General features: G+C 44.0%; 1 protein-coding gene across 3 annotated transcripts in view; it reads left to right on the forward strand.

The window, feature by feature from the left end:
• LOC311245112 (tumor protein p53-inducible protein 11-like) overlaps nucleotides 1–12,775 on the forward strand; it is a 164,164-nt gene extending 151,389 nt beyond the window's left edge. For all 3 annotated transcript variants that reach the window (XM_084334897.1, XM_084334899.1, XM_084334898.1), the window contains 5 exons: nucleotides 4,749–4,807; nucleotides 5,008–5,056; nucleotides 6,762–6,858; nucleotides 8,825–8,926; nucleotides 9,768–12,775. In XM_084334897.1, coding sequence (XP_084191023.1) covers nucleotides 4,749–4,807; nucleotides 5,008–5,056; nucleotides 6,762–6,858; nucleotides 8,825–8,926; nucleotides 9,768–9,901 — 441 coding nt within the window. In that variant the 3' untranslated portion in view covers nucleotides 9,902–12,775. The remainder of the gene's footprint in view (nucleotides 1–4,748; nucleotides 4,808–5,007; nucleotides 5,057–6,761; nucleotides 6,859–8,824; nucleotides 8,927–9,767) is intronic.

Genomic DNA, 12,775 nt, shown 5'->3' on the forward strand with positions numbered 1-12,775 from the left:
AGCCATGTATGCAGTAAAAGGCTGAGTTAGCTTTTTGCACATGTAGCACACAGCATGTGATCCATAGCAGATGCGTTCTCACGGATAGGAATACTATGCTTGGTTTAGGTGACGGCTGGCATCTACTAGGAAGAGCGAAGGCATGACACAGAAAGGAAACTCCTCCGCCTGTGTACGGACGATCAAAATATGAACTGGCATGCAACTCAACATTATAGCAAAAGAAGCATTTTTGATGTTAAAATAAAGGTTTGAAATTAAATTTAAAAAGGGGTCAACGGTATTCAGTAGAGTGAAATAAGCGACCAACTGTGTTCTGTACAGTGGATTTTACGCAGTGAAACTATATTAAACTGTTAATTTATTTACAAGAAAACAGCATTTAATATCAGACAGCCGAGAAAACTGGCCAGCATATCATCTGGACTTGATATTTAAAAAATGTCAAAGCATTATTGAGCAAAAGCTGACCTATTTAACAAATGATGTATTAATTAATAATTTCATACAGGCATTTCATACACTGCAATATTTGCACATGGGCTCAGTTGGTCAATACCTGGTAGGGGTGTAACCCCCCCCAAAAACGGAATAATTTCAGGTAATTAACATTACATATCTCTTGTTGTGGAATTAACACAACATTATGCATACTTTTGACAATGAATAAAATCAGAATTTGTTCTTACTTGCTTGCCTGGGTAAATAAAGGTTATAGAAATGTAAAAAAAAAAGAAAAAAAATTTAAACCGATACCGATATTTTCCGATATCACATTTTAATGCCGATATTGGCCGATAATATCGGACATCCCTAGGTGTAACGGTACACAAAAACCACGGTTCGGTGAGTACCTCGGTTTTGAAGTCACGATTCGGTACGTGTTTTCGGTACAGTGGGGGAAAGTTTGGCTTTCCATGTTCCACTCATGGGTGATGTACCGGTAGTGCAGTAACTAATTGTACTTGTAGGGCTGTCAACAAATATTCTATATTGAAATGAATAATCGACTTGTAAAAAAAAAAGATAAATTATAATAATAATTATATTATATTGTGAAAAAAACAGCCCCCGGTGGGCGGTCGTTAGTGGTTAACATACCATTGTATTCGTTCGGTACACAGCCGTTCGGTATGGTACGGTACACACTGAAGCGGTTCGGTACGGATACGTGTACCTTTACACCCCTAGAGTCCACATATCCGAGTACTTGACATGGACCACACACATTGACAGTGTAGTGAAGAAGGCACGGCAGCGCCTCTACTTCCTTAGGCGCCTAAGGAAGTTCAAAGTGAGTCAGAAGATCCTTAAGAACTTCTACTCATGCACAATAGAGAGCATCCTGACTGGTAACATCACCTCCTGGTTTGGGAATAGCACCGCACACGACCGCAGCAGACTATAGAGACTGGCTCGTTCAGCCGAACGCACAATTGGAGGGGGGCTTCCCACTCTCCAGGACATTTACAACAAACGTTGCAGGGCCAAGGCTAAGAGAATAACCAAAGACTCTAGTCACCCAAACAACTGCATCTTTCAACTGCTGCGGTCAGGCAAGCGCTACTGGAGTCTCATGGCCAGTACAGAGAGACTCAGAAGGAGCTTCTATCCCCAGGCCATCAGGATGCTCAATGACTCCATGTAACAACCCATCATCTACACTCATTGCACACACATCCACATGCACACACTCACTTTTAAACAAACAATCACCGTAACACTCACTTTAGACACTTTAACATTACATTATATTTATCTATTATTAACTCTTTGAGTGCCACGCTCCTTTCCCATCTTTACTCAATGGCGCCAGCGTTATTGACCATTTTAGCGATGTTTGCAGACCCATTGTGTGTTCTGTATTATAGCTATGGAGGCAAATAGTATGGCTCATTTGACAGGCATTGTTTATAGTTCAAGAGTGACTAACCAGTTCATTTCTACGTACTGTAGTTTGTGCGCTATTACACGCTAAACATCGCCCCTTTCCTAAATAATCCAGTATTTTTTCATAGATCGCAAGATATGACGCTTTATATGCATTATGCCCAAATCGTTCTGGTTGCTCGCCCGAAACCCCAAATACTTCCAAATCAAAGGTATATACCATATACATATGTGTCTTCACAAAATCATCAAGGGGGGGGGGGGGGGGGTCGTTTTAACTAGAAACTTCGATCGTTACAAAAAGCATGTTTTACGTCCGGTAAACTACACTGTGATCGGTACAGAAGCATGTTTTACGTAAAAGAAATACCAGCAGGTTACCTAAGATAGACCTTACCTCAGTCAGAAAGTACTCCAAAATGAATAAATCCCAGTCGATCCCATGGCGATCGTGTATGTTGGGCATGGCTACCATACGGGAAATAATAGCTCTGAGGCATCAAATCTTCCACCGATTGCTATGTTGGTGATCCACTCCTAGGCAGAAACAGCCGGAGTGGATCACAAGACAAGTGATATCCCCAGTTCCCAGTTCAAAAGGTAGGCGATACTGCCACCTGGTGAGATTCGATCGTCATTGCAATTCCAACATAGGTATTACATTACCATTGACTGAAGGAGTGCTTGTTCTCTTTGTCAATGTAACATGATGAGGAGACGGTAGCCAAAGTAACCAACAAAGATATTTAATTTATAATTACCATGGTTTTTGTAATGAAAGGGTACATAAAGTAACGAACAAACAAAACACAGGATGGTACAAACAGGATCAGCAGCTCACGCAGGGAAGGACAGGACAGGTATACAGGAGGGGATGACGAGACAAGACACACCTGGGTTGATTACAAATGGATACACCTGGGAGGGACATGATAAGAACTACAGACCAGGACAGGGAACTACAACTAGACATAACACATCACACACTGGGAACACCTGATCACGTAACAATAGGCAGATGAGGGCGGTCAGGTGGCTTAGTGGAGATTGCGCTCGTCACCAATGCAAGAGACTGCGGTTTGGCTGGGTTAGGGGGAGGGAAGCCATGGGTGGGAAACTGGCGTTGTGGACAGCGACGCCTACAGGTCAGGTCTGGGCGCTTGCTCAGCGGAGGCAGGACTTGAGGAAGGCAGCGTGACCTCCCACACGTTACACTTCACCAATGAGAGCCCTCACTGCCAGGTGAGAAGAGCCACTGGCTGTCGCCGCACGTGTCGGAGGAAGCGTGCGGATACTTCAGGGTTCCCTTGTACCGACCAGTAGAAGATCATGCGCACAACAACCAGGTAGGGGATGGGGAGAAAACAGAAAAATCGGAGAAAGAGAGATACAAAAAATTCAAAAAAACAATAGGCAGATGAGCCAGGGAGACCTAGGGAGCTCTGGCTGAGTGTTTAGAACGGGGATCAAAGGGAAAATATCAAAGGATCTCAAAACGAGTATACTCGTTATTGGCGCTCAAGCGTTGGTGGCGAAACACGAGTATACTCGTTATTGGTGCAGAATGAGTTAAAGATATTTGCATTCATACCTCATTTCCAATTGCACCTTACCTCAAAGTTTTGTACCTCATTTTCTGCATTGTACCTCACTGTTTACTCATTTTTACTCACTGTACTTAGACTGTACCTAGGTTGTACTTTAGATTGTATATTGTACTGTTGTATATTGTATATATATTGTATATTCCTCTTTACTTTTTTTTTTTTTTACTTACTTACTTTCTTACATACTATTTTTTACTGTATGAAGCACACTCTCAGGGGCTCATACAGAACCAAGCATTTCACCGTAAAGTACGTGTATTTTATTGTGATAATTAATAAACAAACTTGAACTTGAAACTTGAAACAGACTGCCAATGGGAGAGTTATACACCCATTTGCAACACCCTATAGGTCAGACTAATACACAACTGGCACCATTGCAGGGGTGCCCATATCCCAAGTCCTACCTAGATGAATGACCATGAATGATACAAATCAGACAGAGGGAGTAGAGTCATACTGCAGGTTTGGATGCTGTGTGAACCAGGCTATGTTTGTGTGTTCATGAAGCGGGTCAATCCACCGGCCAATCGCTGGCATTTCATTACTCCAGGGTCTGTGACAAATGATACTGCGGCACTGTAGATATTACAAGGGCTACGTGTGCGTTTCTTCATAATAATCACTAGGTTAGGATGATTCATATCGTAACTCGTATGTTGCAAATGTTGTTAGATATTAATTGTACTGTGTTATTGCATTGGCACAAGCACTAATTCATTTACAGTATGACAAAGCCTCCGGACTGTGGAGAGATTCTCTGACTAACTGCTTCAGGCTTTGTCCATGACACGTTTGTGAGTAGATATTCAGGTAGCTGACGTAAAAATAGATTTCTTAATCTTCTGGCTCCGGATATTAGTCGGGGAGTGGCTGGAATGTCTAGCTAATAACTTGTTTGCTTCCTTTTAATCTTGTAACAGTGATTAAGATGAAAACATTAACAGTCTCTAATTAATGTCTTAATGATAGACACACACACACTTTCTCTCTCTCTCTTCCTCTCTCTGCTTCTCTCTCTTCGGCCATGTTAACTGCCCCCCAGTCCATTAGCTCTATGCAATAATGTGTCCGAAATATCAGACGGATTCAATTTACTTTATGGGACACTTCGCGTCTGATGATTTATGGCTCATATATGAAGTATGCTGAGACAGTGTTGTGTAAGTAATTGAGAATGTCTTTTAAAATTATATGATCCTTATTGAATGCCTTACTTGCCACTCCCCTACCCCTCCCTCTTTCTCACAGATCAGTCAGATGTTGGGGAACGAGATTAAGTTTGCAGGGCGAGAGCCTGTTGGCCTGAGGTGAGACCTCTGAATGTGTGGCACTCAGTATTGTCCACCAGGGGAGCTGTCTGTCATCTCTGATTGAATTATGCAACTTTTACACTATGAAGTGAAAAATGTTTATTGTATCTCTCTGTCTCTCTCTTTCTCTCTCTCTCTCTCTCCCTCCCCCTCTCTCTCTCCCTCCCCCCCCCCCCCCTCTCTCTCTCTCTCCCCAGGGTGTGGATTCTCATCTCAGCAGTGGCATTTACAGTCATGGCGTTAATGGCAAGTGTTACTTTAATGATCGACAGACCGTAAACTGAGAGATTATTCAAAGTGATGCTTCCAGAGTCAGTGACCTTCATGGCTGGTTCACTATTGTTAGATGCATCAGCCTTTCTGCCCATAGTGGTGGCTCACATGGTAGGCTCACACTTTGCTCTTATGTCACTGTCACATACAAAGGTCTAATAATAATATAAATGTACCTGAACCGGGTTGTTATGAACCTCCAACCTGTTCAGTGAGTGCATTTAGCACAGATCCCGGTAGGAGGAAATAATAAAGTGTTTTCAAAGTAAATTATATTTATTAACATAAATGGGAAACACGCAAAACAGGGATAAGGTAAGGGAGAACAAAAAAAAACACAAACAACCTTACCTGGTGGACACACCAGTAAGGATACAATGAAGCTACTACGAGTAGCAGTGTGACCCGAAATACTCACAACACACAACAGTGGTAATAAGGCCAACACACAATCCATCCAACTCAGTGGCAATGGCAAAAGGCCATGAGTGGGCGCAGCATCTCAGGTTTTATCCACCCACCCCTTAATGAGTGATTGCCCTCAGCTGTAGTCATCATCGGGTAATCAGCACACTCTACAGGAAAGGGCGGGTGGCACCTGAGAAGGGGAAACAAAAAGGGGGGTTATCATCAGGGTACGTCACAGTCACGCTCGGGTCATGCTCAGGTTGGGTTCCTTTCAAGGCATGACATAAGAGTAAAATGGCCGACATGTGAATATGGTCAATAGACCCTTTTATCGCCAACATCATCTTGTATATATGTAATGGTAGTCATATCATCACCTTAAACTTCGATGCCCCGAGGGAGTTTCGAACCTGTGGTCTCCCACACCATGGGCAACAGCACAGACCGCTATACAAAGAAGTGAACTCACTGCTTTGTAACGTGTCTGTGTCTTTTAGGGTGAGCGTGAGTTTAACCCATAGTACCGCTACTCGCCACAGTCACTTCACAACATCTGAAGTCCATCATGACTGTGCTTCGCGGTACCATCCGTTATATATAGACAAAACTCCGCTTCTGAAACAAAACTGTGCACACATATCTTTATGGGAAGCGACTCTAGGGACATTGTGGATGAAAGCGTTCATGCGGAAAGGTCATCGGATATCGCTTGGTTGCATCCGGAGACTTCCAAAACCAAATTGCACATGCGTCGTAAAACGTCATCATTGTTAACAAACAACAAAAGGGGTCCATGCTTGGCATCACTGTGTGTCCTTGTTATCAATGAAGTGTCTCTCGCTCTAGTTTTTCAAGACCGTCGGTACACGATAGGATACAGTAGCACAGTGACGAAGGACAAAAGGCGCCCATTCTGGAAGTTTAGGAAACAGCGTGACCTCTGTGTGGGTGAGGACTGCAGTAAATAAGTTGGCACTGTAGTATACTGTAGACTCCAACTTATCTGCGGAGGACATCTGGTGTTAACAGCTCGGCCTTTGTCTGCCTGGCTACCTTGGGGCTCAATGTCTTCTGTGTTGGGGTGAAGCAGGAGGGGGGACACGATACAGCCGGGCTGAACAGGAAGGCGTTGTCCTCTGCTGTCAATGCTGCTGTATTTTGAAGGGACAACAACGGTTTTGGGAGGATATTTCGGGGAGAACAAAGTGGTAACTGTGTGTGCGTGAGTCGTTTTGTGACAGACTGCCGTTGTGTTCCCCCTCCTACCCAGGCTCTGGTGTTCCCCAACCAGCTCTATGAGGTGATGTTTGAGGAGGAGCTCTTCACCACCAGCATCGCCATCCGCCTGTATGGAGGAGCACTGCTCAGTGAGTTGTTGGATCATATGGATGCATTAGGCAGGCACACACACACGTAACTGTCATATGAGCACACTCAAGCACAGCTACATTTGCTTTATCCCCCCCCCCCACACACACACACACTTTATTTATCTGCATGCTATTCCATGTTGAATATCCTATCACTATATACACAACATTCTCTCTCTCTTTCAAGGCCAATAAATACATTCATTACAGTGCGTACACACAACAAGCATTCAGAACATATACAACAGGCTCTCTCAGAGGGAACCCTGGCTGTATGACTGCAGACTACATAAAGGAGCCATGCGATCTGAATTAGTCCTGGGTATACCCAGAGTTCAATCTGAGAACAATCCTCCCCAATGTTCCACAGCAACAGTTCCAGTAGCCTTGCACAATAGTTCAGTCCTATATCCTATGGGGATACAGGGGGTCAGATGAGAGTGTGTGGGGGTGGACCTGTGACTCAGAGAAAGAACCAGAATATTACTCTGCATTAATATGAATTACAATGCTCATTTAAATGAACATTAGCTAGAGAGCTTTATTTTATTTTCTTGCCCTGGGGGCCGCCATGGCAGCAACAGGAGACAACAAATGCTCTCAACAAGTGCGCTAGGTAATTACCACCTTTCTGCTCAGGTCCCCCTGCCAGAGAAATTGGATTGAAGCGAATTTATTTTTAGTGGCCATCATCCGAACACTAGGCGGTCAGGCAGATGGGTGAGTGAGTGAGTGAGTCAGTCAATCAGTCAGTTAGCGCCAAACGTTTTGTGATGATGATGATGATGATCTGTGTCTCGTCTGCGACAGTATAGCTATAGCCCCCCGGGGCTCCACATAAGCAGGGAGAAAACAGCCAGGCGGCACGTTAGGGATTCGGTAAAGCTTGCCAGGTTGTTGCCTGTCAGCACAGTCAGGGGGTTGCTGCTGCATCTGTTTGAACTTAGCTGTTAGAGCCTTCCTTCCATGTTGCTAAATTTAGACACCCTGGCACACCGGGGAGTGATGGAGGGGGTGTGGGGGGGGCATTGTTAACACAAAATATCATGCATTCTCCTGGTTAGCTATTGATTTTAGGGGGATTTTTATTTTCTTCACCAGTGTCCTTGTTAAATCTGAAAAAGAAAATTGCAAATCTCGCTGTATGATTAATTAATTGCGATGCCCAGGGACTGAAGAAGAGATAAAACCTTTACTGTAGCACTATAGAGAAAAGGCAGCATACATTTAGTTAAACCATCTCCCACCCTCTCCTGTCGCCAACAAGAGACGGGCTCCTGTTATTGTAAATGTCAGTGGGATTGTTGTAGGGGATTAGCAGGAGCCTCAGGGTGAAGAGGTGAGGGAGGGAGGGAGGGAGGGAGGGAGGGAGGGAGGGAGGGAGGGAGGGAGGGAGAGAGGGAGGGAGAGAGGGAGGGAGAGAGAGAGAGAGAGAGAGAGAGAGAGAGAGAGAGAGAGAGAGAGAGAGAGAGAGAGAGAGAGAGAGGGAGGGAGGTGAGGGAGTGAGTGAGCGAAGGAGGAGAGAAGGGTCTCATCTGCTACACAGATGGAACCTGGCAGGCAGAGGATACAGCTCTTCAGTCCTCCCACGTCCCCCAGCCCACCTCCCATCCCCTCCCCCTCACCCACGCAACCTAGATAGGTGTTCACGTGAGTGAGTGGAAGGAAGGAAGGAAGGAAGGTAGGTGGAGGAGATAGATAGAAAAGAGAAGCCTGGAAAACTGGTGGAGGAAATAATTGAACATCCTTATCAGAATACAAAGCCTTTTCATTATTTTTTTTTTATCTTCAAATAATTTTTCAATTTGCCAGTGCTCACTTTAATATGACATTTTCTACAGTAAAAAAAAACATATATTTTCATGTTCCAATGCCTCAAGTATTTTGCCCTGCTGAACTCTCCTCTCTCACCCCTATAACCTCTGATCTATCTTACCCCTATAACCTCTGACCCCTTTCTCAGGCCTGTCCCTCATCATGTGGAATGGGTTCTACACTGCAGAGAAGGCTATCATTCAGTGGACGCTGCTCAGTGAAGCCTGTTACTTTGCTGTCCAGTTTCTAGGTGAGTGATTCCTCCCATCAGATTACAGTCTCGAGTCTAGACTCTACTACCAGCTCGAGGCGCGGCTGGCCATCTATCTCCCTTTGAGGGGGAACATCAAAGATTTTCCTCATCGTCTGTCATTAGAGATCTGTAAAATGAATGAGAATAATCCGGGGAGACAATTCTTATCTTTTCTTTGTATTGACTGAAGCTACCCAACTCTTATCTAATCCATCCTAGGCCCGACTGCTCTATCTGTAGATGATCGCTGTGGGAATACTGCCCTCTAATGGTCAAAGTGTAGAAATACAGCTTTGCCTTGCATTGAGAATCACACACCAGTGATGTGCATGGTGGAACCATGCATCTCGAGGCTAACGACTGAAGGAGGACCTGGCGCGTCCCACCGTGTCATTTGATGCATCATGATATTTGCTTTGCTCCCTTTCAATGCATTGTGATTTTACTTAACTTAAATGTACAGGGTACACAGGAATTTGACTTGGCAATCACTGCTGGAACATACAACACAACATATAACAATTTACTGAATTAGTACCGAAGAACATACAACATTCTTGTTCTGTATTACTACCTACTATGCTAATCTGTCTATACTTCTATGCACTCAAGACTGTGGCACCCAAGTTCAACACTGTTTGATGTTACTTAGCTTCCAGAGTTCTACCCTTCCTGTTGACTTGTTGTACAGAACTTGTAAGTCACTTTGGATAAAAGCATCAGCTAAATGACTAAATGTAAATGTAAACATAGTTGTTACACTCATGGTGAATCACCCTGTTGAATCATAGTCCCAGCTTTGCGGGTAAAACAGGTGTGTCTCCCTCTGTTGTTTCAGTGATGTCTCTCACCCTGGTGGAGATGGGCTACATGCCCAACGCCGCCGCCGTCCTGCTCCTGAGCCGGGCGGTCTTCCTGGTGGTCACCCTGGCCTACTACTACCACCTCGGTCGCAGGCCGAGGAAGGCCTGAGACGTGTCCCGTGTGGCAGACGTGGGGTCAGAAGGTTCGGGAATCCTGTTATCGGGGCTCGGTGCATCAACGTTCTATTGGATGATGCACCCAGACCCGTGTCACGACACCTGGCCTGTTCTAACCCCCCGGCCCCCCAGCATTCAGCAGATGGGGAGACGAAGAAGGAGAAATGGTCTCGCAAGTGAAAGTTACTGACTCTTCATTGGACTGTGAGATTGAGTCCCTTTCCACACATGCACATACGCACAGACACACACACACACACACACACACACACACACACGCACACGCACACGCACACGCACACACACGCACACACACTACTCTCATGTCATGGGCAGTTCTGAATGCTGTCATTGAAACGGATGGGATAGCAGTTTGTGGTAGTTGTCCTTGTAGCTCCTATTCAAGTGATTTGATATGTACAGAGTCATTTGAAACACTAGGCTGTGTTTTTCTTCTTTTTTTTTAATGTAGTTTGAGTTCGTTTTCCTCTTCCAAATTCAGTATTTAACGTGGTCTCTTAGTGTGCTTCTTGCGTCCAGGACCAAACCAGGACCAACGGTTTGTGCTTTAGATTTTGTTCTACTTTTACTGTGTTTATTCACATGTTTATTCACTGAAGTGAAACCTGAATTATCTGCTCCCACATGTATCTCACTCTTTAGGAAAACCATCGTCCCGCTCTGTATATCCAAAATGTAGACAAGAGTGAAGATTAAGGGACTGGTCAGTCAGCTAAGGCTAAAAAAACACGGGATTGATTGACCCTGTCTGCTTTTAGATTTCGGAAATCATTCTACATCGGCACACCAAGGGAACTCGTACAAGATCGTTTTTTTTCTTTCCATCCAACCCTTGAAATCTGATTCACACTAAAAATAGAAAAGAAAATTACACCGCAACAAGGAACGCCGAAGTCAAGAAATTTTTCAGGGATTACACACTTTTATATTCTTTTGAGTATCAGTCGAGTGGTTCAACCAAAGTGAAAGAGTCCAAATTATATTGTACAGTATATTTAAACTGAAGAGACAGTTATGTATATATATCTCAAATAGACAGGCGCGTGTGCATTGATTCTTATGGTAGAGACAGTGTTTCTCCCTCTATGAACCCATGTGTGCACACTCAGGCAGGTCTTTGCCAGTGAGTAGTTAGCACTCTGACCTTAACTGTAAGCTAATGTCACACGGCGAGCATGTGAGTGTAAGCGGGTTCCTCATTAGTGATGTAGCGCAGCTTTGTTTTGTTTCACACGTGACATATCCTAAGTCTTGCCTTAAAACGACTTAATAAAACAGTCATTAGCACAGCATCCTATTTCTTGTATAAATGTAAATAAAAGTATTTACTACCATTCGGTGTTTATTTGAACGGAACAAAGAACGTCTTGTTCTGGTATTAGCTCAGTCGTTTTCAAAAGGTTAACGTTTCTCCGGGAATTTAATTTCTTTTTTTTATCAGTAGGCTGTGTCTGGAGTCCCTTATTTATTTAGTCTTATTTAAGTGATATTGGTATTTTGATATCACAATACTTGGCAACTGCATGCAATATGGGATAAAGTCCAGTGTACAGAAATATAGCATCTTTGTAGCGAACTGCCAACAACACTGTACACACAGTATATTAGTATGCAAAGGTGATGAACATCTAAATGTAATGGCAGTTAATGGATATATTAGCCAAACAAAAATGAAGTATTAGCCATAGCTTGGAGTAAACATTTTTAAAGTTATTATTTGTGTACACTGTATGTGGTTAAAATCAGAATTTACCCAACGACCTACGGTGTCCGTGCACTGTTTGGATCAGTATGTCTCCCGTTATAGTATGTTCTCTACCTCCCTGTGCCTGGACACACCCTCTGTTAGTAGACTTTACAGCCCCATGTTTTAAACTCTCGCCAACAAATGCTGTGGTCAACTTTGATCTCTGCAGCACAAATCTTTGGTACTTAAGGCCAGTTAAAAATACCTACTACAGTTCAGAGATAGACGTTATGCCTTCTATCTCGTGGCATCATTAAGAGTTGGAAAGGGGACAGGTTTCCTACAAAGGTGGTCCACATTGTTGCAAAACGACCGTATTCAGTCCTGTTCTTAAAGGGAGGAGTCCCGAGCTGCTTGTGGGTTTGTGGCTGTGCTCGTCCAGAGAGGCAGATGTTCTCGTTAGCTGGGTTGAGTGTTCAGTGTAGATAGGGGAGGGCGAAATGTGGGTGAGGTCTCCCATGCTCCTGTAAAATAGTAATTATCCTTTTTGCAGCGTTTAATTAGCCAGCCAGCTCTCCTGGCTGCCCGTGTGTGCCCCAGCCTACCGCTCTGCCCTCGCTAGCATGGTAATTATGGAGCTGAAGAAAAATATTCCATTTCCGCAGAAAGAGGAGGTCTCAAATCATCAGCCCCATGAAACGTTGAAATGACGGTGGAGCGGTTTATTTTGGGAAAGATGGGCAGTTCCACTACAGAGGGAACATGCAGAAGAAAGGAGGCATAGAAATGATGACTCCAGTATCCTCCCTCCACTCTGCCACTCTTTGATGTCAGCCGTACAGCTCTGGTTCCGCGTCGACACTAAACACGGAGTAGACTGGGCCACTGAGTCATTGCGCAATGGAAAACGATTATAAGATATTACTGCAATAGGCCATGTCTCCACAGACATGTAGAGGAATGGTGGGCCGTGCTATTCTTTCCCTCCGATATTGCACCACTGCGGATTACAAACGACATGGTCACTTTCATTTTAAGCTGTAGCATAAAGGAGTGTTTTCATGTGTATTATGTGTGCTATATTGTACCTCAAAAGAGAATTATTGTTATGGACTTCCACTGTTTAGGTTGAAATAAAGAATACTGTTTTATTTTGAA

This window comes from Notolepis coatsorum (assembly GCF_963971535.1).
Source record: "Notolepis coatsorum genome assembly, chromosome: 18".
Lineage (NCBI taxonomy): Eukaryota > Metazoa > Chordata > Actinopteri > Aulopiformes > Paralepididae > Notolepis > Notolepis coatsorum.